The following is a 26973-nucleotide window of genomic DNA, read 5'->3' on the forward strand; positions in this document are numbered from 1 at the left end:
AGTGAAATGGCTTGCCTCCAGAAGTTGTGGATGCTCCAATACTGGATATTTTTAAGAAGAGATTGGACAACAGTTTGTCTATAATGGTGTAGGGCCTCCTGTTTGAGTAGGGAGGACTAGAAGACCTCCAAAATCCCTTCCAACTGTGTTATTCTGTTAAATGTCAAATCAGGGCATTAGCAGAAATGAATCCTTTATTCTACTTGCCAATCAACTGGGAAGGAAAAAGGTAGAAGAGAGTGAGATTATGCTTAGGTATTACATGTGAATGTAACCACAATAAAATTATTGTTAGAAATTGCATTTGAATGCGAGCACTGTTATTGAATTGCTGAATACAAAATTTGGCAAATTCCATTGACTTGTGCCTTCCAGATATTGTTATACTAAATCTTTAAGCATTTCTTAAGTTCTTGGTTAGAGCTAAAGAGGCTTATAGTCAAATAAAATTCATAATAAAACAAGAAAATAAAATTTCCTGTATATTCTTCTACCAAGGCTTATTGAAGTTGACAAAGAGTGTTTGCTTTCAAAAGTTATTTCAGGGGAAAGGTGATTTTGGAGAAATGCTCTTAGATTGGAGTGTGACATTCTTGCACTTATTTTATAAGAAAAAAAATGTTGCCATGTTTAAAATGTGAGCCTCTACTATTTAAGACTGCAGATTTACTTGTTGAAATTTCAATAGTTCTTATATATCTACACTAGCTGGATGCCTGTGCTTTGCCATGAAACTATGTGCTCGGGCTTGATAAACTTGCAGCCTGAAACTTAATGTAGAATGTGTAACTCTGTAGCATCAGAGTGTGTTAATATAATGCAACTGGCAGTTGGAACAGAGGGGGAGGGGGAGTAGAATGTCTCAGCCCACAGCATCCATCGGTATTCATCTGGCTAGCATCCTGTCAGTGTGTGAGAGAGTTGAGGGGTGTCTGGAAACTCAAACAGTATTTGCTGTCTGAGCAAGAAGGAGACAGGAAGGAGGCTGGGCATGGCTTAGCTCAACTGTTCTGTAGTAAAGCTGCTTGCTGCTGTGAAACTGAAACTGAAACTCCTCTGCTTGTGTTTTGCATTTAGAACAGATTTCTTTTCAGGTGAAGAGAGGGAGTACAACTCCTTAGTATCAGAGCTATATTAATAATAATATAGGAAATACTAATGCTCTGATGGTCATTTCGAAAAACCCTTTCTTAGTGATCACCTAGAAGCCAAGAGGAACATACATGGCAAATTTCAAGTTTGTAGGCTTTACGGTTCTGGAGATTTCCAGAATCTTGCATGAGTGGTTTTCACTTTTATATATAGAGATTTGACAATCTGCACAATTACTCATTTAAATCATTATGATGACCCCCCTCCTATTTAATAGAGTACTGGACCATTTCCTTAAGTCTATGTGAGATGTATTAAGTATTGCAAAACTAGGCAATCTCCGTCAACCTGTTATCTTAATGATGCAAGGACTACAATCACTGATCAATGCTTACTAGGTAAAATGATCAAATCTGTAGTCTATGATCTTAGAGCAGGGCTGTAAAACTTGTGGCCCATGGGCCAGATGCGTCATGCACTGGCCATGCCCACCCCCATTTTAGCGAAGGGGGGGAGTTATGATATATCACGTGACAACAACGTGACAATGCAAGTTTGATATACCTGTCTTAGAAGATTCTAAATTAGGGAGGCCTTCAGAGTTCAATATATGTAGAGCTATACATCAATGAATGAACATGACAGACTGTGGAACACTACACAAACATTCTGCTTGGTACACGCTATCTAAAACACATAGCTGCAGTACTTTAGCCTATTAGTTAGGTACCCTGTTTGTGTGTATCGTGTTGTTAGAAAATAGAAGCAATTGAAGGGTTACTTTCATCAACACTGAAAACAGAAAACCAGCCAATCATCTTTAACATGGTTAGCCAAGAGTTGACTTCTTTGCCTTTTAGCCTTTATATTCAACATGAAATTTGTGAAATATTGTTGAGGAAGTAAGAGATATAAATATATTGACAGAAGGTTATTTTCAACGCTCTCATAGAGAGCCAGTTTCATTCTATCCTTTCATGCAACTTTGCTTAACATCTGGTAGAAAGTTTGACAAAGCAATGGAGAATTAATTTGTAATTATTTCTACTGTTTGTATGGAGATTAATGTTTCTGGGGGTTTCTCCTCTGTTACAAATATCTGAGGGATAAGACATCTTAGTGAACATTTGCTTTTAAAAACTATTTCTATCTAGTTGCCAAGCTGCCCATCCATCCGTGCAGCCATCCATTCATCTATATGGCCACCCTTTGTACCAATTAACAAGAATTAAAATACCATATAAAACTATTGTTCCCAGTAACCCAAAATATACAAAACTTGCAGAGATCAGGAACAGATGTTAAAAGAATATCCCCAGAGGGGGTTAAAAGTAAGTTTACACTTTAAATCTCAGCCTCATTTACTTAAAGTGCACCTATGCAAAATATCTTCACCAAAATTGTGGGGGGGGAAACATTCCAAAAACTAGACTTTTCTCTTTATTTTCCCTTTCCCGTTTATGTTTTTAAAGCATTCAATCAAATCCTCTTCAATAAAGTAAATTTTATAGATATCTTGAAAAGGACAGTTTAAACGAAGATAAAATACCACAGAAGGAGTCTCTTGGGAAGCCAAGAAACAAATGTGGCCGCAAAGCATTCCCTTTTTAATGCAAAAATATACTTACAGGAATTCATTTTCTACAGTCTGTTTAGACTTTAATATTTTATTTTCCCTTTTGACAGTATCCATTTATCTTAAAACGCTATAACCAGGTTCCGAATTTGCCTTTCTTCGATTGAAACTGCATTGAATATTATCACATAGAATCGCAAAAACATCATATTCATGATTGCAGAAGAATTCAGAGAACCACAGAATCATAGAGTTAGACGTAATGGCTTGTCTCCAAACCTGTGCTCAGTTCAGGGATGCCAGCCTTATGACTATCTAGCCTTAAATACATACAATGATGAGCCAATCAGCACTATATATAATTGGTTCCAGTATCATATGAAACTGCTTGTACTATTGGAGGGTCTTTCACTTTGAAACATTCACTCTGGAATCCTCCTTACTTCCTAACATTATCCTGTGTTCTGAAGTCTGGAATGTTAGAATGTAAATTTTGATCTTCTGTGGAGCATCATGTCCTCATATTCTCAATAAATTTTTCTAAGGCTAACTTTTGCCATCAATCTCTCTTGTAAGACCTAATCTCTTGTTTAGCCCCATTACCTTTCTCTCAGCCTATTTTATTTGATCCAAATCCTTTTTAAAGTATGCTATGCAGAACTGGGCAAGTGGGCATAGTATTTGAAGTGGGGTCTGACCAATGCAGACTTATAGTGGAATTGTCATCCTGTGACTTGGAAACTCACACTCTGTTGTTGTAGCAATTTAAAAAAAAAGTCCATTTGCCTTTTACCAGCCAGATCACACTGCAGTTTCATATTTAAGTAGTGAAGCATTTACAACTTCAAGGTCCTTTTTACACCTATTGTCTCCATCCAATTATTAACTATCCTGTATCCCTAGGTTTAATTATTTTTTCCTAAATGAAGAACTTCACATTTGTCTGTATTAAATTTTATTCTGATTTTTTCTCTAACATTCTAAGATCATTTTAAATGTTCTGCCTTCTAGAGAATTAAGTATCCTATCCAGTTTGTGTCATGTGCAGATGTGATAAGCATTTCTCAATTTCCACTTCAGTATCATTAATGTAAATATTGAAATGTGTTAATCCTGAGATCAAACCTTCAGTAAGGAATCATCAATGAGTACTTTCCATGGATGGCTTCATGCCAATATTTCATCTATCTTATAGATATGCCATCTAAGTTATACTTTAGCCTTCTAATTAGAGAGTCATAAGATGCTTCAAGTCCTTTGATAAAATCATGCTATATGAGTTGTGCATTATTCACATAATTTACTAAGGAACTTACCTGATCTAAAACTGGGAAAAAATAGTTGGCAAGATTTGTTCTTGACAAATCTGTGCTGATTTTAGTAATCACTGCATTATGCTTACAAATTATTTGCTTTATGACTTGCTCTAAAGTCGTATTTCCCAGTTTAATAGTGGCTGATCTATCATTTCCTAGAGCCTTCTTTCTCTTTTTTTGAAAATAAGGACATTTGCTTCCTCCAGTCATCTGGTACTTCAGCCAGATGTTCCAAAGATTATGAATACAGTTTTTGTCAGCCCATCAGCACACCATTCCCTACCCTAGAATGCTATATGTCTGGCTCTGAAGAAGTCAATTCATTCAAGGTGAGTAAGCTCTTTCAGCTTACTCTTCAAAACTGACAGATGGAATGCTTATCCTCTTCTGAGAGAAGATTGAGCTGAAATAGGAGCCCATTCTCTATTATCTGTTGCTTTTTTTTTTTGCAGTTTTCAGTGAGTTGCTTATAATTTGTATTGTTTCTTTTCTTTTGAACACAAGTGCAGAAAGAAAAATTAATATCCTTCATCTATCACACCTCATTATAAACTTAATTTTCCTTAGTTAGAGTGCCTCTAACTAAGTCCTGTTCCTGAGTAATCTGCCCTCATTCCCCCTCTAATGTAGATCCTTCTTTATTTGTATATTATATATTTAAACTTCCATTCAGACACATTGGGTTCTTCAACTGATTTTTCACATTTTTTCTCCAAGTGGTATTGTTTTTAATATCAGCAGGTACTTCTGCCTCTCTTAGAGTTCTTTCCCCGTTAGTTTCTCCTGCTTCAGGGAAGTAATCCTTACCCGCTATTTATTAAAGCCTGCATTTTTGAAGTCTAAGGTAAGGGTCTCATTATACACAGTTAATATTAAGCGTGAGCAGTTGTTCTGGTTCTTACTTTTTATCTACGAGGTCTTCTCAATTGGCTAGCAATAAATTAAAGACAGCTAATTCATTCTGCCTTCATCTGAAGAATGTTGTGAGCAAGATAGGCCAGGCATGTTTATTCAAGAACAATGCTTACCTCTCCAATGAGGTAAGAAAATTAATGTACCCTCCACCACCACACTCTTTCGTGACTTTTTGAGAGACCTGCAGGATGCTTTTAGAAAGCATAGCCTCAACATTTTAACCACAGGTAGTTTATTATGTACGCCAGATAAACAAAAGCAAAGGTTTTAAAACAAAATATTTTGACTCCCACCTTCAGCTGATCTAAAATAAAATGTGGTACTCATGGATGCCAATATGCTTGTGAGGACAACTGAAGGTATCCACCGGACTTTCTGTTCCAGTTGACATTTTACAATTAAAAAATAATAATCAAATAATGAAATTAGCAGATGGGAAAGCAAAGTGCAAGTGTTCAGTAGAACTTCATTGCTGACTGTCCTTCTGATCTCACCACATGCACTCATTGGTATTTTTAGGACATTTTGAAATAGTGTGCAACAGTTTCCCCCTCCCCCACAACTTCTTTGTTTGGAATTTTTTTTAAAAAAAATTATGAAGGTAAACTGGGGTAGTAAGGAATAGCATTTGGAAAGACAAAATAGAACTCTGGTAAATGATTCGATCTCCTGGCATATAAAGTTAGAGTACTTTTAACAGCTCTCAAAATTCTAAATTGAGCCCAACATCTCCCCGTTCTCCTCGGAATGGTAAGGATTCTTGTCCTTATTAATATGTCAGAGGAGAAACTCAAAGCAGACTCAGACAGCACGGCACCTGTTGGTTTGGTGCTGCTCAGAGAAAAGATCTGTTAGGCATCATCTCAGCTATAAGTATAATTAGCAGGGCGGTGCTTTCTCAATCTGCTCTGTGTTTAGACGTTATGTACAATTAACCTGATTCTATACTATTAACATTTATTTATTGGAGTATTTAATATCTATTTCATGACATCCAAGGCCGGAAGACCCAGGAATCAATATAAACCACAAAGACAATCAATGGAAAAGAATATATCATCTGGATTAAAGTTAGCAGGGAAGATTTAGCGCTGTCTCTACAGCAAAGAGAGGGAGGCAGGAGTAAGAAGGAAGTGTTTTGTTTGAATACATGTTCCTAATATGAATGAGCTTTAAACAGGATATCAATATAGATGCATTTGCATGGATAGATCTGTACATCTGTGAACCATGCAATGCATGCAATATGAAGAATTTTAGCTTTAGCTTTCCTCCTCCCCCCACTTTTGTAGAAATAAAATAAGGAGCAAAGTTACAGTTTTTTAAAGTTACTAATAGAATGTTGTCAGAAGACATTCATATAAAGTAATAACCAAGGTATCTCCAGGATACATATCTTATCAAGGAATTCATCACACATTTCTATCCATTACCTGAATAACCAATAACCCCACAAGCTCCATAATTGTGCTGTACAGAGATTTGCCAGTGATAGACATGCTCACGGAATTTTAACACAGCCACTGCTTTCAATTGTACTGCCTACACTTGAGTTATCATGATGTCTGTTTTGATGATGATGATAATGATGATGTAAATAGGGTTGGGTTTTTTTGGTCTTTTCATCAGTCTTAATTTTAATTTCATCTTTTACTGACCTTAGCCTCTCTTTGCCATTCCATATACAGACTAAAGAAACTGTGCAAACAGCAGGGTTTTACTAATCTGTGGCACATAAAAAGAACTGTCTTCCACTTAAGAGCAGCACTGTGTTAATCTCAAAAATAGCTTCCACAACCTTAGTGTGAACAATGGTATAATCAGTGCAGCAGGTGGGGATGCTGAAGATAGGCATTTAAGTATATTTTCATTTTCTCTCCCTCCCTTCTTTTCTCTCTCACAAATATTACTGGAAGCAAACCCAGGCCTAAAAAAAAATTAAGAATCCAAATTTTGATAATTCTATTCCCTTCATGGTATATCATGTATATCCATAATAATAATAAATTCCATAATAATAAATAAACTCTAAATCCTATAGGACAGTGTCTGTCACAGGTGGAATATTTCTATTTTTAGCTTTTAGGAAGAAAAAGGATGCTTTTTAAAGACAAGGGACTGTATCCAGAGTAGTTCTTATATGAATAAAGAGGCTGTTTTGGGTTTTGTGTCTTCTGGAAGAAATTGAAATCCAGAATAATTTGTGACTGGAGTGGGAGAGATGGAATTTTTGCTGATTCACCCCTATCCCTCCAGGTTCCCACACACTCTGCCTTGGGGCCAATGGCACCTTCAGAATTTTGAGAGCATGCTACCCTCACAAAATGGCTGTCATATAGTGACTATGCACAAGAAGATAAATCACATAAAGGGTGGATTAGCTTTCCAGAATACTGGAAAGCTAATTCATCCTTTATGTGATTTATCTGATTGCCACTCTGGAAAACTCAGACTGGTACAATAGAGTGGCAGTCTATTTGCTATAGTACTCCAATTTGAGTTTTGTCCAATTTATTGTTGTTTTTAGGGACACAGTGGCTCAGGGGCTAGGACGTTGAGCTTGTCAACCGAAAAGTCGGCAGCTCGGCGGTTCAAATCCCTAGTGCTGCCGTGTAACAGGGTGAGCTCCCGTTACTTGTCCCAGCTTCTGCCAACCTAGCAGTTTCGAAAGCACATAAAAATGCAAGTAGAAAAAATAGGGACCACCTTTGGTGGGAAGGTAACAGCGTTCCATGCGCCTTTGGCATTGAGTCATGCCGGCCACATGACCACGGAGACGTCTTCAGACTGCACTGGCTCTTTGGCTTTGAAACGGAGATGAGCACTGCCCCCTAGAGTCGGGAAAGACTAGCACATATGTGCGAGGGGAACCTTTACCTTTATTGTTGTTTTTAGTTAGAGAATTTAATAATGAAATTAAAAATTGAAACAGAAAAATCAAGTGGAGCAAAGCTTGAGTGGCACCAAAGAAGATAGCTAAGACTATGTTGGTTCTGCAAGCAGCATGTTGCCTACCCCACTTCTGAAGAAATCTGTAACATTATGGAGCAGGTTTTTAGAGGACTATAGAGGGAGGGAGGAATTTATTAAAGAAAACTACAGTCAGAAGATCTAAAGACCTTAAGCATATTTTCCAGACATACAGCCATCCTGAATAAAGTGGGAAGGAAACAAATGTACATATATGCTCTGTGTGTTTGTGTGTGTGTGTGTGTGTGTGTGTACGCGTGCACGCCTTCCAATCAATATTGACTCCTGTTGATTGATTGCCTGAACTTCTCCCTTCTTTTGTTTATTTCCAAAATTAAAAATCCAAGCTGTTTGGTAGCAGAAAAAGAAATCTTCATGACCTCACAATTTGTGGCTAGTTAATATTTCTGTCTAAAGGCCTAGATTGTTCAGAAGAAAACCTGATCGTTCATAACTCTGGTTTCAAATGAAACCAGGAGATGCGTATTGATTCTGCATCAGGAAATGATCTGACTGAGCTGAATATATTCTTGGAGAATAATTTATTTGTAATTTATAGATAAGCAGATTTCCACAAAGGCCTCATAAGATTCTATTGCTTCCTTATGAGAAGAAATCTGACATAAGGATATTAGCTTCTGCTGCTTAGCAAAAAGCTATCTTTTATTAAGCTCAGTGTATATACTGTGTCCCAAAATGCTTATTTATCTGTGCAATGATGTGGCATCTGCATCAGCTCTCTCCCTTCACTCCCTGGTTCCAGATAGGCTTCTTGTCCCATCTGATCTTAATATCATCTTAATGCTAAGAACGCCTCTGGGTTTCATATGGGCCTCAGAATCATGGTAGTTGGTTTCTTTGAGAGCACCCTGCAGAAGTAGTTGTTTGGATTCATCTGGAAATCTGGTGAATTATTTGTACCTGGTCAGAGTCACTTTTGAATGACTTATGCATGGAGTAATTTTACAAGAGTACCTACAATATATTCTTGAAATGTGCTTAATACTTAGTTGATGAGTGTGTGTTTGGTAATTTGGAACTGCTTCTTTGAAACCTTTTGTGGGTAAACCTTAGGAAGATTACCTAGATTCCCCCACCACCACCCTTACATATTATGAGGAAGGGCTTCATGAGTCATAATTGTCATTATCATTAGTGTTGTGAGCTAGTGCAAGTAGCAGGTGAATAAATAAATTAGGGTTATGTGTGCTTTGTCAGTGATTCAGAAGTACTTCAGAAGTACTTCATGCAAAAGCTACAGTAATATCAAGCTGTTCACCTAATGATTCATTTTAATGTCTTTGGAATCTTATAAGACAAAAGTGGAATGTCTGCGAGTGGAAGAAAATTAAAAAATGCAAGTTGTTTCTATTAATGATTAATCATAATTGTATATATTTGTTGCAGAAAATGCAGCATGTATTTATATATTCTAAAGTTTTTGACAAAGGTACTATTTATTGTCTGTAACAACATGATTGCCAAATATACTTTTGGAGCAATCCATTATAAACTGATTCTGTGTTTAAGTCTAAGTTAATTCCATTTCATTTGAAGATTTGATTGGGTACAAACATTCCACTATGGAATAATTTATTTTAAATTAAAATAAATTATATAAAATAAATTAAATTTATTTTAAATTAATTTGTTTTAAATTCCTTTTAAATTTGTTATTTATATTATGTATATTTTGTGTTTTTAATATGGGTGTAAACCGCCCTGAGTCCTTCGGAAGAAGGGCAGTATAGAAATTAAATTATAAATAAATAAATAAATAAATAAATAAATAAATAAATAAATAAATAAATAAATAAAATTTTTTGTAATGCTTAATGGAATGCCTGAAGTTTTAAAGCCATGGTTGGCTACTCTTGCATGAATCAAGATGCTATCAAGTGTCCAACAATATGGGTTCTAATCTTTGATTGGGGTAACATTAGAAGAGAACCCACATATTGAGAAATTCATTGACATGAAACCCATAGAGTCTTATTAGTTACACATACTGTATAGTCCAAATTGAATATGGACTAGATCAGGGATAGTCAACCTTTTTATACCTACTGCCCACTTTTGTATCTCTGTTAGTAGTAAAATTTTCTAACTGCACACCGGTTCCACAGTAATGCGCCGTGTATCGTCATCTGCGCATGCCTCTCACACATCGTGGATTGGGTTTGGGAGGGGCGCCAGCTACCAGCTCTGCTTGTCTGTTACAGCTGGGTGGTATGGGGGGGAGATGCGCGAGCTATTCTGGGATGAGGCTCTTTTGTTTGCGGTCTCACTATAGCGCCATTTAGTTTCACTTATATAATGTGAACTAAACTTATGCGCGGGCAATACAAATAGTATATTTTCAGAAATTTAAATTGTCAGGGGGGATTTTATGAAAACCTAATGAAAATGTTTTTAAATAATGCTATGAAATTTTTTTTAAAAGTCAATTAAATTAAAAAAAAGGAAAGTGCTTCAGTATCAGACAAAACCACTACCACCCACCATGAAAGCTAGAATGCCCACTAATGGGCAGTAGGGACCAGGTTGACTACCACTGGACTAGATAGAGGCATAGTGGCTCAATGGCTTAATGACACTGGAGATGGTTTCTGGTCCAGCAGTTTGAATTTGATTGCACGGTGGGGTGTCACTTCCTATCATCCCACCATGCAATCAAATTCATGGTGGGCTGTCACTTCCTGTCACTTGCCTCAGCTTCTGCCCACCTAGCAATTTGAAAGTATGTTCCATGCGAGTAGATAAATATATACCACTTAGGTGGGGAGACAAGCCAGCTCTTCATGCAGCAGTTAGAATCCTGCCAGCACTGAACCTTCCTGGTTGCAACACCCATTTTCAAGGCGGCTTCTGTGGAGGGAGAGGGCCTTGGATAACGCTGCTGGAAAGGCTGCTTGCCTTTCTTTCTGGTGTGAAGTTAGCTTGGCCTCCTATGGTGCACCTTGGGAACTGCACAAGCATGTACGTAGCAGAGCTGGTAAACAAGCAACCAAACTACTACCTTGCATTTGCATAATAGTCTCCTGGCTAATGTAACAATGCCATTCGCTAAATAAATGAATTAGCTCTTTGTTAAGTATAGGGAAATTAGCTCTTTCTGTATGCTTTGGGTTACCACTCTCTTCATGAATAACTGTTGGCCATGCTGTCTGGAAGTTGTAATCTAAATCCTTGGTCACCTTTCCCTCACCTCTTCCATAGTTCGGGTCAGTTTTAGTGGCACGAAACCATATAGGAGGGACTAGTTATGTGTTTATTTGCAATGCCAGCATTGGTCTTTTGTGGAATAGATTACATGTGTGTGAAAGTGAAGATGGCTTCCATTCCTTTTTCCCCTCCCCTCAACCATAACTTTCTTAGTAAAGCATCCTTCCCACTGATTGCGTGTGCACTTTTATAAAGAAACACACGTACACAAGGGCTATATGAATCTAGTAGAGTAAGTGTTCTCCCTTCTTTTTATAGACTGTTTGCATAGAAGGGCATAACTTCCACAGCTGACAGAGTCAGGAAACATTCCAGCATTTCTTAAAGCTAGGCAATAAATGGGAAAAAAACAAAAAGCCAGATTACACACAGCTAACATTTTTGGCTTTTTGTGGTTATAATTAAATTGGAAAGTGATGTGGCAAAGCATTCTCTGGAGAGCTGGGCCAGTGAAAATGGTAAACGCTGAAACTCTCTCTCCTGTTATAGCTATGTGATTACCAAAAGACCCGGTAACATAGGAAGAAAATCAGGAGTCATTTGCAAAATAAAGACTGCAACAGACACTATGTGGGACAGACAAGCAGAAGACCAGCAGAATGCATCCATGAACTCCAATTAGGAGTCAGAAGTCATGGTGAAAACTTATTAATTTCACAATGGATAGAGTAAACCATAGTTTCAATTGGAAAATTGTGAGCATCCTAGATGAAGCCAAATCCAAAAATGCTAAGAAATTTCAGGAATCTTGGCATTTGGATAAATCAGCTATCATCAGGCACATAGAAATAAACCACATTTACACACCATTCAAAAGAGACAATAAAAAAGCTAAAAAGGAAAAAAAATCCATAACACTTCTTTGCCAACAATCAACACCCAAGCAGTCAACACACAGATAAGCAGGGAAAAACACCAGCATTAACATGAGACAAACTATCAGATAATAAACAATAAATGCTCTAATCAAGGAACTACAATTTAGACAAACAGTCAAGCAGTAAACTACACCCTAGGAAACAACACCCCAACTAACTCCGTTGGGTCAAACTACTGTATATATAGAGAAAGCAAAGTGCATTCCTTTCTAGCACTGAAAATACTAAAAATATGTATTATATATCTGAGTAATAAAATGTCTGCAAAAAACAACAACAACCCAATTAAGCTTCTGCTTTTTGCTAATTTTTGCATCCACGGTTTCATCTTGGGGCTGCTACTTTAGAAGGCATTAGCAATGCAACTCCAGAAAAGTGGTGAGAAAATACTATATACAGGTTTTCACAAGTTTCTGTGATTTCTATTTTTCCATCCCTTTTTTAAAAATCTTGTCTTCTTTGTGAGCAAGATTACTGGATTTATTTATTTATTTTTATTGCTGTTTTTTTGTTTTACCAGTTAAAAATTTGAGTATTAACTCTTAACTAAAAAAAAAAAAACTAAGAAGAGAATAGACTCTTAATAATTGTCGGTGACCAGTTTGGCAAGGAAAACAAAGCCCTTGCAGCAAATCGCATTTCAGCAACAGATGGGCTAATTTTGTCTGAGCTGTGCCATTATAATGTGCAAACTCTTGCCTTTAAATGGGTTCTTTCTCCTCAAAGCAGCAGACAGAAGTTCCTTTTTTCACATTAGATAGAACTTGGATCTATTTACATTTTCTAGTCAAAAAAAGTTATATAATGTTGTATCATCATTGGAAGGAATAATGGATCATTACGCATCACTTATTGCTAATGAAAGATACCGTGTGGCAATTACCATCTAACAAATTTTTTTGGTAATTTTTAGCTTACATTAGAGAAAAGTTATACATTGTCAAGCTGAGGGAAGGAAAATATATTTTTATCAGGATAAAATGTGAGTCGTTAATTTTGGATTTACCATTGATGATCAGAAAATGAATGAGAGAAAAGGGCGAAGTTAAGGAACAGATAAATAGTCTTGCTTCTTTGCACGAGACATATACTATTAAACCCACTTCCATTTGCTTTGCTTCTAGTGTTAGTAGAAAGAAGTAATTAGGAAAAAGTTCTTCATCAATAAAAGATGTTCAGTGGGTGACTGTCATCTGCAAACATTTTAAAAAAATATATTTGCTGAGGACTGAAAAGAAATTCCTTTGGAGCTATGTATTATTTGCATAATATAACTATTCTCATTTCCTTTCTCTCTTTCTCTATTTTTATCTCTTTTGGCTCCCCTATCCCTGTCTATGCATTGACAACTAATTGCCTTTAGCCGTATGTTTTTAGTATCATTTCATGACTTAGTATAGTTTATACAACAAAACATGCTGGTTATTCCATCACTGGAATGACTTACAGTTACATAAAATTAATTTGCTCATTCTAAACGAAATTAGAATAGCTTTTCATCTGCCTTTAACATTATTCTTGGTATGTTCTAATCCTTGTTGTGATGTGATCAAGTTGTTAGACAGGGCTTTGGAAATCTTCATTTTCATCCATATATCTAGAGGTCTACCCTGGATGTCTGAATGCTGGAGAAATAAAAATCTACTTTGCCTCTGTTTTCTTTTTATTTTGATCCTAATTTTATGAATCACATAAAATCACATGGTTCATCATATCCCAGAGAATTCTTGAAAAATAGATGGAATGGGGACAGCCTGAGAACATGGTGAATCCTTGACTTGCTCAAAGTGAGTAGATGGAAGATGAAGAGAAGCAGGAGGATGAAAGGGAGGGAAGAATAGAACTACTGTGGCAATCTTCTTCTTCTCCTCCTCCTCCTCCTCCTCCTCCTTCTTCTTTGTCATACAATTTAATCCCTTTTCAGGTTTTTTTTCCTTTTTCCTATCTCAAACATTTCTTCATGTCTGTAACCAACTTCTCCTGTAAGTCTAGTAAAAAGTTCTTATCCAGGTCAATCTCTTGGCTTGTTACTTGTATACCCACTTTAGTTGTTTCCTCTCTCTTAAAGAGACAGGCCTTTAGCTCTTTCCTTTTACACCTTCCATAAAAGTTGTCATTATTTATATAATTATTTTCAACATCTTATATCAAAAGTCCTAACATTCTATTTTTTTCAAGTTTGGTCTGTTTATAATGTTCTTGAATCAGATTCTTATTTACCTTTTTGTTCCTTCTTCCACATTTGTGGCAGCATAAATATGAATGGTTGTCATACTAAAAGGTTGGCCACAAAGTCTGATTAGTATCATTAAGTCATAGAATAGAATAGAATAGAATAGAATAGAATAGAATAGAATAGAATAGAATAGAATAGAATAGAATAGTATTTTTTATTGGCCAAGTGTTATTGGACACACAAGGAATTTGTCTTGGTGCATATGCTCTCAATGTACATAAAAGAAAAGATACCTTCATCAAGGTACAACACTTACAACACTTAATGATAGACATAGGCTACAATTAAGCAATGAGGAAACAATCAATTACAATATAAATCATAAAGATATAAACAACAAAGTTACAGTCATAAGTAGAAGAAGATAGGTGATGGGAACGATTAGAAGATTAATAGTAGTGTAGATTTAGTAAATAGTTTGACAGTGTTGAGGGAAATATTTGTTTAGCAGAGTGATGGCGTTCAGGAAAAAACTGTTCTTGTGTCTAGTTGTTCTGGTGTGCAGTGCTTTATAGCATCATTTTGAGAGTAGGAGTTGAAACAGTTTATGTCCAGGATGTGAGGAATCTCTAAATATTTTCACAGCCCTCTTTTTGATTCGTGCAGTATAAAGGTCCTCAATGGAAGGCAGGTTGGTAGCAATTGTTTTTTCTGCAGTTCTAATTATCCTCTGAAGTCAGTGTCTGTCTTGTTGGGTTGCAGAACCAAACCAGACAGTTATAAAGGTGCAAATGACAGACTCAATAATTCATCTGTAGAACTGGATCAGCAGCTCCTTGGGCAGTTTGAGCTTTCTGAGTTGGCGCAGAAAGAACATTCTTTGTTGTGCTTTTTTGATGATGTTTTTGATGTTAGCTGTCCATTTTAGATCTTGTGATATGGTAGAACCTAGAAATTTGAAGGTTTCTACTGTTGATACTGTGTTGTCTAGTATTGTGAGAGGTGGAAGTATGGAAGGGTTTATCCTAAAGTCTACCACCATTTCTACAGTTTTGAGTGTGTTCAGTTCCAGATTGTTCTGGTCGCACCACGAGGCTAGTCGTTCAACCTCCCATCTGTATGCGGATTCATCATTGTCTCGAATGAGACCAATCACTGTTGTGTCATCTGCAAACTTCAGTAGTTTTACAGATGGATCGTTAGAGATGCAGTCATTGGTATACAGAGAGAAGAGAAGTGGGGAGAGCACACAGCCTTGGGTGGGCCCTGTGCTAATTGTACAGGTATCTGATGTGATTCTGCTTAGCTTCACCTGCTGCTTCCTGTTTGTCAGGAAGCTTGTAATCCACTTACAAGTCTGTTCAGGTACCTGTAGCTGATTTAGCTTAATTAGAAGAGTGTCTGGAATGATGGTATTGAATGCTGAGCTAAAGTCTACAAAGAGGACCTTTGCATAGGTCTTTGGAGATTCAAGATGTTGTAGGATGTAGTGCAGTGCCATGTGATAGTTTTCAAGTGGGACAGCACTAGTCTTTCAAAGGTTTTCATGACTACAGATGTTAGAGCAACTGGTCTGTAGTCATTCAGTTCCTTGATGGTGGGCTTCTTTGGCACTGGGATGATAGTAGAGTGCTTGAAGCAAAAAGGAACATAGTACATCTATAGTGATTTATTAAAGATATGGGTGAAGATGGGGGCCAATTGGTCAGCACAGACTTTTAAGCAAGAAGGAGTTATCTTGTCTGGGCCTGGAGCTTTTCCTGGCTTTTGTCTGTGAAATAGGTCGTGAACCCAATGGGATGGGGTCAGTTGTAGGAGGTTTGGCTGTTGTTGGTGTGTCTGAGATGGGGGTTATGGAGATAGGTGGCTGTAGTTTCCTTTCAAACCTACAATAAAACACATTCAGGTCATCTGCCAGTTGTTGATTTCCTTCAGTCTGGGAAGGAGGTTTGCTGTAGCCTGTGATATTTTTAAGAGTTTTCCACATGTTTGCTGGTTGATTTGTTGAAAACTGATTCTTTAGCTTTTCAGAGTTTTTGCTGCTCTGATCTCCCTTGTTAATATATTTCTGGCCTGATTGTACAGCATTTTATTATCTTTTCTGTAGGCTTCCTCTTTGGAATGACGTAACTGTTTAAGTTTAGCTGTGAACCAAGGTTTGTTGTTACTGTATATTTGCAAGTCAATACACATAGGTCTTCAAAGAAGCTGACATATGATGTTACAGTATCTGTGAGTTCATCCAGGTCTGCAGAGGTATCTTTAAAAATATTCCAATCAGTGCAGTCAAAGCAAGCCTGTGGCTTTAATTTTGCCTCCTCAGTCCAGGTCTTCATTGATTTAATTGTTGGTTTTGTGGTTTTAAGTCTTTTTTTTTTTTTACATTTATATCCCGCCCTTCTCCGAAGACTCAGGGCGGCTTACAGTGTGTAAGGCAATAGTCTCATTCTATTTGTATATTTACAAAGTCAACTTATTGCCCCCCCAACAATCTGGGTCCTCATTTTACCTACCTTATAAAGGATGGAAGGCTGAGTCAACCTTGCCTGTAAGCAGGTACAAGGTGAATCATGCAATGATCAGAGTGTCCTACAGCTGCTCATGGTAAAGACTGTTAAGCATCTTTTAGTGTTATGTAGCCATGGTCTAAAGTATTCTTGCTCTAGTGGGACAATTGACATGCTGAAAGTATTTTGGTAGCTCTTTCCTTAAGTTTGCCTTGTTTAGATCTCCCAAAATAATGGCCAGTGAATTGGGGTATTTGGCTTCAGTCTCCATAATTTGGTCAGCTAGAGTTTGTAATGCCTTGTATATACAGACTTGTGGTGGGACATAAACAGCAATTAGAAGAAATGAGGAAAATTCACAAGTCGAATAGTATGGTTTGCAGTTGATAATTAATGTCTCTAGGCTTTCGTCACAGAATTTGTATATTCTAGTTAAATCCTGACACCAGCTGTTGTTGAGATATAAGCATAAGCCCCCTTCCTTCTTTTTATGAGATGTTTCTGTAATTCTGTCTGATCATTCAATCTGAAACCCTGGGATATGCAGGCTGCTATCTTCAACTGATTCATTTAATCAGGTTTCAGAGAAGCATAGGACTGCTGAATTGTGAAAATCAGAATTGTATCTGTTTAAGAGGAGTATTTCATCCATCTTATTAGCAAGTGAACATACATTGGTTAGGAAAAGCAGAGGGAATAGATAGATGTTTTATTTCTCTTATTTCTTAGCTTGATTAGAATCCCCGCCTGTTTACTTCTCCTTCTCCGTTTCTGCCATTTGATTTTTTTGGTAATCCATGCCTCCAGGGAAATTGCTTCTTCCTGTGTTAGAATCTCCTCCGCGTTTGTAAAGACTGGGGGGAGGAGATCACAGAAAGTTGCTCCTTAAAGAAACGTTGCTTAATTTTTAGCAAATGGTCTTGTGAGTAAGAAATCCATAATGAGTCGCAGAGAATAATTAAAAATAAAGAAATCATTAGAGAGCATTTCACTGAGGCAGCCTTCGGCGGTGCCATCTTGGAATCATAACATTGCAGACAAGTACTGTTCTTCCTATATTGTGTGTGTGTGTGTGTGTGTGTGTGTGTGTGTGTGTATGTATGTATGTAAAAGCAACACTGTTGCCTCTTAGTTTTTCATGTCTTGAGTAATGAAGATCTTCTGACTGAAAGTGTCTGATCCAAATCCATACAATTCAGCGATGCTGTCAGTTTGTAGATGTTTCATTTCATTTTCCACTGTATTGAACTTTCCTGTGTTCATTCTCTTACATTCCAACTTCCTACTGTAATTCTAACCTTGCAGCTTCAGAATTTCTTTCCTTGTAGTAGGGTAACATGAGCAACTAGATGCTTGAAGACTTTAATCTAGCCATGCCATAAACACTATTAGTACTCTGAAAGACCCCAAGATCAAATCAAATCAAATCTTTCTTAGGGTTAGACTAGACCACCATCCTCAAGTCTTCCATGATGACTGTCATCTGACTGTTCTGGATGTTTCCAGTAAAACAGAAGGTAATGGTGAGGTTGATTGCAATGCAATAGTCATCCTTCTGGCAAAAGATACTCTGTCATTGTGAATGATGCGAAATACGTCTGTGCACGTTTTGCTCCTTAGCTAGCAAATTCTGTGGAAAATAAATAAAAAAAGCACTGTATGAATAGTAAATCATGTCTGCTCCTTTTATTGGTACTGTTCATGAAGAGGCAGTGAGAGTGTTTTAAAGGAGAGAATAGTGTAAAGAAAACATTTTTTTTCTGGATTTTTCAGGGGGAAAGTCTTCCTTCCTTCCTTCCTTCCTTCCTTCCTTCCTCCCTCCCTCCCTCCCTCCCTCCCGTCCTCCCTCAGTGTAGGCAGCCATTCTTCCCTCCTGTATATTATTGCAAAGAATTATGACCTGATCATTGAGTCATCACTTGACTATGGAATGATCAGATCATCATTCTTTGCAAGAAGATACAGATTTAAGGTAAGCCCTCGTATTGCTAAATTGAAACCCACATTTGTGTGGTAAAAGAAAAGCTTCTTCTAGAAGGTCCTCCTCTTCTCACATCTGCCAATATTAGTTTGCAAAGATACTCCCTCCCCTATTTCTTATTCCGAATGTAAAGAACCTTGGGATTGCAGGCTAAAGGATTCAGCCCCCTTTTTGAACAATGTATATTCCTTGTGTTACACTTTAGATCCTGTGATTTAGCAACCGTAGAGATTAAAAAAAAAAAGCTTAGTATCACACACTCCATCACAACATTGGTTGGCAATGAAACTGAGCAGGCTTACACTGAGAATCCTACATTCAATGCACGCGAATGGATTTCCATTAATGGAACAGATTTGCTATTCATGTTGTTCATCACTTCCAGTCAATTCTGAGGGACATGGAGGGAGGAAAACATTAAAATAGCAGTGTCCTTTCTATTAAAAGATGGCCTCTGTTAGACAGAATGCAAATGTGTGGCATTTTCACAGCATATCATGGTCATTGGTGGAATTTAACCTTTTAATGGAGAGGGCTGCCAATTTCCCCATCTCTGTGGTAATGATTGAATACTATTAGAGAGAAACAGTCTAAAGAAAATAAAATGGAGATGCATAAAATAGAAGAAAAGGTAATGGTAATGCAGGTGCTGTAAAACAATGAGCCACTGCATACATAAAATTATCAAGTAAGCAAATAAATAATCCAGGAAACAAGTACAACAGTAAAACAATGGATAAATTGGTGAAAACCTCTCAACTCGGCCCTCTGCTTTAAATCACTATTGCCGAAAAATGCGGTTACACAACAAAAGATGCAACCAACATTTGACTGGTAAGACTAATGCTCCAAAATAGAACAACATTTGCATTAGAACATGGTTTTATTTGAGTTTTGCTTGTTTCCTGTATAACACTGCAGATGTAAAAGAATTTACCAAAGAGAATCTTAAAGAGATTGAAATGTCTCTGAAGTCCTAAAAAATTAGTACAGTTTGCTATTTGTTTAGAGCAATGAAAATTAGTAATGCAATGGCTGAAGCCAGCTAAAATTCCTGGGATCCCACCATGGCTGACTGGAATGTGGTGCAGCAACACTGATTTATACCAGTTAAGAATCTTGTCCCGAAGCTGATCTCTGAAGAATGAAGATCAAAACTGCAGGGCCTCTGGGTTTAAAAGAAAATAAATGCCTCTACACCAGCTCCACCTGCTGGCTGTTTTGATCAACAGCATCCCAAAAAAGACAAGAAAAATCGATTTTCTTGAACGATTTACAACATGGTATTCAAAGATAGCTAGTGTTTATTTAGTCTAGATGTCTTTCCTTTTTTCCTCCTTCCTTTGCCTCAAAATTTGCCAGATTTCTCTGCACTTTTCTGATGTTAAGACTCTCAGAAGATAAAAGAAAGGGGTGCATACATTGCAATGATATAGAAGCAGAGAGAGGTATAACAATCCTGCAGGACTAGAACGGAAAGTAAGGCTGATAATGATTAAACATTTTATAGGACTTGCAAATCAATTTGTTCCATTTATTTCCTAGAGAAGTTTATACCATTTCTCTTTTCTTCCTAGAAAAGGGATTTTTTTTTATGAACATGCAACAGATTGGCAATACGATTTAAGCAATTACTCTGCCATCTTACTGTGTGACTGTCTTTCTAGCACAAGGCTCTGAAAAGGTGACAACAGGTCATCTGGCTCATTCATATTAGAGATTAGAAAGTTACTGTTCTGAATGAAACGTCATTGAGCCAAAGCACTATTTTTATGTTTAGTATCTGAAACACTGAAACATGAATGTCAGTAGAAAGAAGGGAGGATTATGCAGTGAGAGAAATTTAGCCACGGGGCTACATTTTGCCTTTCCACTTCACACAGCCCTAAAGTAATTTGTCACACGTTTTCTGTAATAAGTCAAGCATTTGGAGGAATTCAGTGCAGGGTAGATGTAGTAATTATTATTCTTTCTTTCTTTCTCTCTTTATTTAGAGAGTTGTAGGGCCACCCAACTCACAAAAATGCAACTCTGGGTAAGGTACAAGAATGAAATAAATAAAACAAACCACAATATCTCAACGGAAAATCAACTATATAAAACAGGGCATACCAACATGTACTCCCACGAAAAAGCTCACCTAATATCTTAACGCCAGTGCCTGAGGGACAATCCAAGAGTTTAAAGCATTCCTGAAGATTAACAGAAAAAATAATAGGAATGATCAAACCGGTTAAATATCCCTTCCTTCCCTCCCTCCCTCCCTCCTTCCTTCCTTCCTTCCTTTCTTCCTTCCTTCCTTCCTTATTATTACTATTACAAACATAAAGTTAGCAGTCAGTATAAATCAAAACAGAAAGCACACGACTAAAAAGAAAAATTAGTACAATGTTTCAGGAAGAAGAAAAGCAGAGGGAATAGATAGATGTGTATAGAATAGAATAGAATTTTTTTATTGGCCAAGTGTGATTGGACACACAAGGAATTTGTCTTGGTGCATATGCTCTCAGTGTACATAAAAGAAAAGATACGTTCATCAAGGTACAACATTTACAACACAATTGATGGTCAATATATCAATATAAATCATAAGGATTGCCAGCAACAAGTTATAGTCATACAGTCATAAGTGGAAAGAGATTGGTGATGGGAACTATGAAATGATTAATAGTAGTGCAGATTCAGTAAATAGTCTGACAGTGTTGAGGGAATTATTTGTTTAGCAGAGTGATGGCCTTCGGGAAAAAACTGTTCTTGTGTCTAGTTGTTCTGGTGTGCAGTGCTCTATAGCGTCGTTTTGAGGGTAGGAGTTGAAACAGTTTATGTCCAGGATGCGAGGGATCTGCAAATATTTTCACGGCCCTCTTCTTGATTCGTGCAGTATACAGGTCCTCAATGGAAGGCAGGTTGGTAGCAATTATTTTTTCTGCAGTTCTAATTATCCTCTGAAGTTTGTGTTTTTCTTGTTGGGTTGAAGAACCAAACCAGACAGTTACAGAGGTGCAAATGACAGACTCAATAATTCCTCTGTAGAATTGGATTAGCAGCTCCTTGGGCAGTTTGAGCTTACTGAGTTGGCGCAGAAAGAACATTCTTTGTTGTGCTTTTTTAATGATGTTTTTGATGTTAGCTGTCCATTTGAGATCTTGCAATATGATAGAACCCAGAAATTTGAAGGTTTCTACTGTTGATACTGTGTTGTCAAGTATTGTGAGAGGTGGAAGTATGGAAGGGTTTCTCCTAAAGTCTACCACCATTTCTACGGTTTTGAGTGTGTTCAGTTCCAGATTGTTTTGGTTGCACCACAAGGCTAGTCATTTGACCTCTCGTCTATATGCGGATTCGTCATTGTCTCGAATGAGACCAATCACTTTTGTGTCATCTGCGAACTTCAGTAGCTTAACAGATGGATCATTGGAGATGCAGTCATTGGTATACAGAGAGAAGAGAAGTGGGAGAGCACACAGCTTTGGGGCGGCCCTGTGCTAATTGTACAGGTATTTGATGTGATCTTGCTTAGCTTCACCTGCTGCTTCCTGTTTGTTAGGAAGCTTGTGATCCATTTACAAGTCTGTTCCGGTACCTGTAGCTGGTTTAGCTTAGTTAGAAGAATGTCTGGAATGATGGTATTGAATGCTGAACTAAAGTCTACAAAAAGGACCCTTGCATAGGTCTTTGGAGACTCAAGATGTTGTAGGATGTAGTGCAGAGCCATATTAACAGCATCATCTGTTGATCTATTTGCTCGGTATGCAAATTGCAAGGGGTCTAACAGCGGATCCGTGATGGTTTTCAGGAAGGAAAGCACTAGCCTTTCAAAGGTTTTCATGACTACAGATGTTAAAGCAACTGGTCTGTAGTCATTCAGTTCCTTGATGGTGGCTTCTTCGGCACTGGGATGATGGCAGAGCGTTTGAAGCAAGAAGGAACATAACACATCTCTAGTGATTCATTGAAAATATGGGTGAAGATGGGGGCCAATTGGTCAGCACCGACTTTTAAGCAAGAAGGAGTTATCTTGTCTGGGCCTGGAGCTTTTCCTGGCTTTTGTCTGTGAAATAGATCCTGCACTTCCTTTTCTGTGATCACTAGGGGTTGTGAACCCAATGAAATGGGGTCAGTTGTAGGAGGCTTGGCTGTTGTTGTTGTGTCTGAGATGGGGGTTGTGGAGATAGGTGGCTGTAGTTTCCTTTCAAACCTGCAGTAAAACTCATTCAGGTCATCTGCCAGTTGTTGATTACCTTCAGCCTGGGAAGGAGGTTTGCCATAGCCGGTGATATTTTTAAGAGTTTTCCACAAGTTTGCTGGTTCATTTGCTGAAAACTGATTCTTTAGCTTTTCAGAGTAGCTTCTTTTTGCTGCTCTTATCTCCCTTGTTAGTGCATTACTGGCCTCATTGTACAGCATTTTATCACCTTTTCTGTAGGCTTCCTCTTTGGAATGTCGTAGCTGCTTAAGTTTAGGTGTAAACCAAGGTTTGTTGTTACTGTATATTCGCAAGTTCCTTGTAGGTACACATAGGTCTTCACAGAAGCTGACATATGATGTTACAGTATCTGTGAGTTCATCCAGGTCTGCAGAGGTATCTTTAAAAATATTCCAATCAGTGCAGTCAAAACATGCCTGTAGCTTTAATTCTGATTCCTCCGTCCAGGTCTTCACTGATTTAATTATTGGTTTTGTGGCTTTAAGTCTTTGCCTGTAAGCAGGTACAAGGTGAATCATGCAATGATCAGAGTGTCCTACAGCTGCACGTGGTAAAGACCGATAGGCATCTTTTAGTGTTGTGTAGCAATGGTCTAGAGTATTCTTGCCTCTGGTGGGACAATTGACATGCTGAAAGTATTTTGGTAGCTCTTTCCTTAAGTTTGCCTTGTTTAGATCTCCCAAAACAATGGCCAGTGAATCAGGGTGTTTGGCTTCAGCCTCCATGATTTGGTCAGCTAGAGTTCGTAATGCCTTGTTTACACAGGCTTGTGGTGGGACATAAACAGCAATTAGAAGAAATGAGGAAAATTCACGAGGCGAATAGTAAGGTTTGCAGTTGATAATTAGAGTCTCTAAATTGTTGTCACAGAATTTGTAAATTATATTTACAAATATATATAAATTATAAATTATAAATTATAATTATAAATTATAAATTATAATTGGACAACCCAAACCCTGGGCAGCAGAAATGACAAATAAAAATCAAACTCTACCAGAGGATTTCTTATAGGGTAAATAAAATATTTTATAGGGCAAATAAAAGTCATTTGGTAAAAGGCTAGCATATATCCACTTGAAAAGACACCTTCCTCCATGCTATGAAGCTAGGTAACTATACTGTATTGAGGATTTTATCCACAATTTCTGCATACTTGGTAACCCTCATTTAGTTCATCTTGCTTCAGAATATAGTCACATTAATAAATTTTCTAGAAAGAAACTATTTAAGCTTTGGAATCCATGATATAGGGATTTGTACTAACAGTAGCGTTTCAAGTTGTTTTCACTCCTTTTCTGCTTCCATCTTTTATGGATGCATCACTTTAACTTGGAAAAATTGTGGAACTTCCAAAGCAGCCTAAAGTGGGTAATAAAATTGAGGGAAACTGCAATACCTCCAGTCATACATATTATTATTATTATTATTATTATTATTTATTCGATTTTTATACCGCCCTTCTCCCGAAGGACTCAGGGCGGTGTATAGCCAAGGTAAAACAAACAGTGCAATATACAATTAAAATACGAATTAAAAAACTTATTACATAATTGGCCTAAAAACTTTGAAACATATAAAACTAAAATCCCATTAAAAATTAATAATAAAAATTTAAAACCAATAAAATTTAAGCCAGCCCCGCGCGAATAAATGTGTTTTCAATTCGCGGCGGAAGGTCCGAAGGTCAGGTATTTGGCGTTCATAGACGTTCCTATTGAATTTAATAAAAAATAAAAATCTTATAACTGGGGAATAAAATCTGGGGAATAAAATTCCAGACAATAACTAAATTGCAATAAAGTCTAGCTGCCTCTCTACTTTTATGCTACCATCTTCAGATTTTTGTAGCTAATATATACAGTATTGGCCCTAAAAATACACGTGCAAATTATATTGTGTACTATAGAATCCTAACTGCTACAAAAGCATTTTGACTCTCTACGCAACTTTTCCAGGATTGAAGGCCACTCTCTAAAATGCTATGGACTCCTCAATTCCCTATTCCACCGGGAAGAAGAATGTTAAATATTCATTTTTTGGCGGGGGGGTGTTGAATTTGGTTTAGTCATATATCAGAATCAATACGATTTAAGTTAGTTGTGGCCCAATTGATAGATCAGTTCTAAAAATGTCTATATTTGGATCCAATCCTGTGATTGTCGCAATTTACTTTTGGCTTACCTATGCTTTCCTTGTTGGGTTCATTATATGTAGTGCCATCAACCTGCTACGTTGGCTGCAGTTCCTGCTTACTTTGTCTGCTTAACAATCAGAAATGTGGTTTATAACCCCTCTATGGCTGTTGTTTTTCTGGCAGGTGAGAATGGAACAGAAGCGAAGCCAAGCAGTGACGAACTGGAGCAACAGAGCCAAGAAACAGGTTTGTATTATGCCAAGATCTATTGAAATGTTGAAAGCCAGGCTTTCTGAACCTGGGTGAGCAATAATCTGAGTCGATGCTATTGACCGACAACGTTTGTACATTTCCACAGGATTAAATCAGGGCTTGTGCAGCTTTCCCATTGGAGCCCAGCGCACTATTCATTATGAGTGAATGCATTCCTTCCAACTTCGGAATGTAGTGTTTCCTGTTAGTAATTGACAGCACATTCTGTTAAGGTGGAGGAGATCCTAGAAACCTCTTCAGTGGAAAGTGTTTACAGCAGCAAGGTATAAAGTTCAGACATCAAAGGAAGGCAAGAATGTGTAGAAAATAAGCTTGAAGAGATGAAGGACCTCTTTGGCTGGGAATAAACCTGCACTGTGAGGCATTTATTCTGTTGATTTAGCTTCTGAATAACTGCTTTTCTACACAGTGGTTACAAATTGGATTACTGGCTTTTGAGGAAGAAAGAGCCAGGGTACGCAAATACAACCTTTGAAAACAAATGTTGAAACACATTTAAAAAAAAGCCACCTGAACACAATATATATCCGCAATTGAAACTGCATTTTTAAAACTGAACAGAAATAGAAAAAAGCCATGCTACAGTCAGAAGGAATTCTTCTGCTTTCCATATGTCATGTATATCTACATAGTTTAGGGAGATGGTCTTTGCTCATTCTCTGGCCTCAGACAAACTATCAAAATAATTAAAAGGACCAAAAATGTTGCTATGAATGTCCTTATCCTCTAAGATACGAACCTGACTGTTGCATGACAGATTGGCTTATTTATATGTACTTCAAATAGCATAGATGTTCTGTCCTGACTGACCCAACTAAAGCAGGGTTAATGGCTTATATTCTGTAGCGTGCATATATTTACCTCAGGTACCACAACTCATCCTTTACAGAAACCGTTTCTATCAGTTTGGAAAACTTTTATTCATACCTGGGAGCTACAGCAGGAGAGGCCCAATCACTCAATGCAATAGAGCGAAGCAGCCAAGCTATCCATCCTACATTATTCAGCCATTCGATCTGTGTATACTGCATTGTGGCTGTTTCTAAAGAGTTGAATATACGTTACAACAAAATGCCCTTCATCCCGTTCTCTTGTTACAGTCTGGAGGAGAAGCACTATGTTCAAAAGGCTGGGCCCATTCTGCGAAATAATTCCACTGACTCCAATTGTTCAGCTGTTCATTCACGAGCACAAGGCTGTCTTGAGGCTTTCAGAAGCAGGTGGGCTTTTTCTGTCCACCCAACTTTTCTAATTGTTCCTCAATGTTTTCTTGGCCAGCATCTGCACATGTGCAGTCACACACTTTAGTTTCATTGAGGCTGCTGTTGAAAAACAACAACCCATCATTTTAAAATATGGAAGAATTGGAAGCATGGCAATATGTCTAAGATCTGTTTTTCTTGACTGCTTTATTTTTAGGTTATATAACGTAAGAGGAAGATTCAAAGTTTCTGTATCAGATCTCCTTCCTTTCCTGTAGGAATGTAGATTAAATGAACCTGCCCCTGTGAGATATATATCCTTTGAAAGACTCACTGCGGCCTTTTCTTCTGCCCAACCAAGAATATTTTACTAACATTTAAAAAACATTAACATGAAGCACTAAACTGTGTTAGGGGCCACATTTCTTTAATCACATTTCTTTAATCAACATAATCTGCTACCATGGACAGATATCCGCTGGCAAAAAAAAATGCTTGATTCTTTTCTTTGAGCATTA

The 26973-nt window shown here is 37.4% G+C and overlaps 1 protein-coding gene and 1 long non-coding RNA gene across 2 annotated transcripts in view; one reads left to right on the forward strand and one right to left on the reverse strand.

Moving 5' to 3' along the window:
• Positions 1–26973, forward strand: part of MACROD2 (mono-ADP ribosylhydrolase 2) — a 1239845-nt gene that overhangs the window by 1107736 nt on the left and 105136 nt on the right. The window contains exon 10 of the mRNA XM_058180509.1: positions 25164–25226. Within this exon, the coding sequence (XP_058036492.1) occupies positions 25164–25226 (63 nt within the window). The remainder of the gene's footprint in view (positions 1–25163; positions 25227–26973) is intronic.
• Positions 17808–25156, reverse strand: LOC131197610 (uncharacterized). Its single transcript, XR_009154995.1, has 3 exons — positions 25028–25156; positions 20777–20828; positions 17808–18285 (listed from the first exon to the last, which is right to left on the reverse strand). It is a non-coding gene; the product is annotated as an uncharacterized LOC131197610 (long non-coding RNA).

Source organism: Ahaetulla prasina, chromosome 1 (assembly GCF_028640845.1).
Source record: "Ahaetulla prasina isolate Xishuangbanna chromosome 1, ASM2864084v1, whole genome shotgun sequence".
Taxonomy (NCBI): domain Eukaryota; kingdom Metazoa; phylum Chordata; class Lepidosauria; order Squamata; family Colubridae; genus Ahaetulla; species Ahaetulla prasina.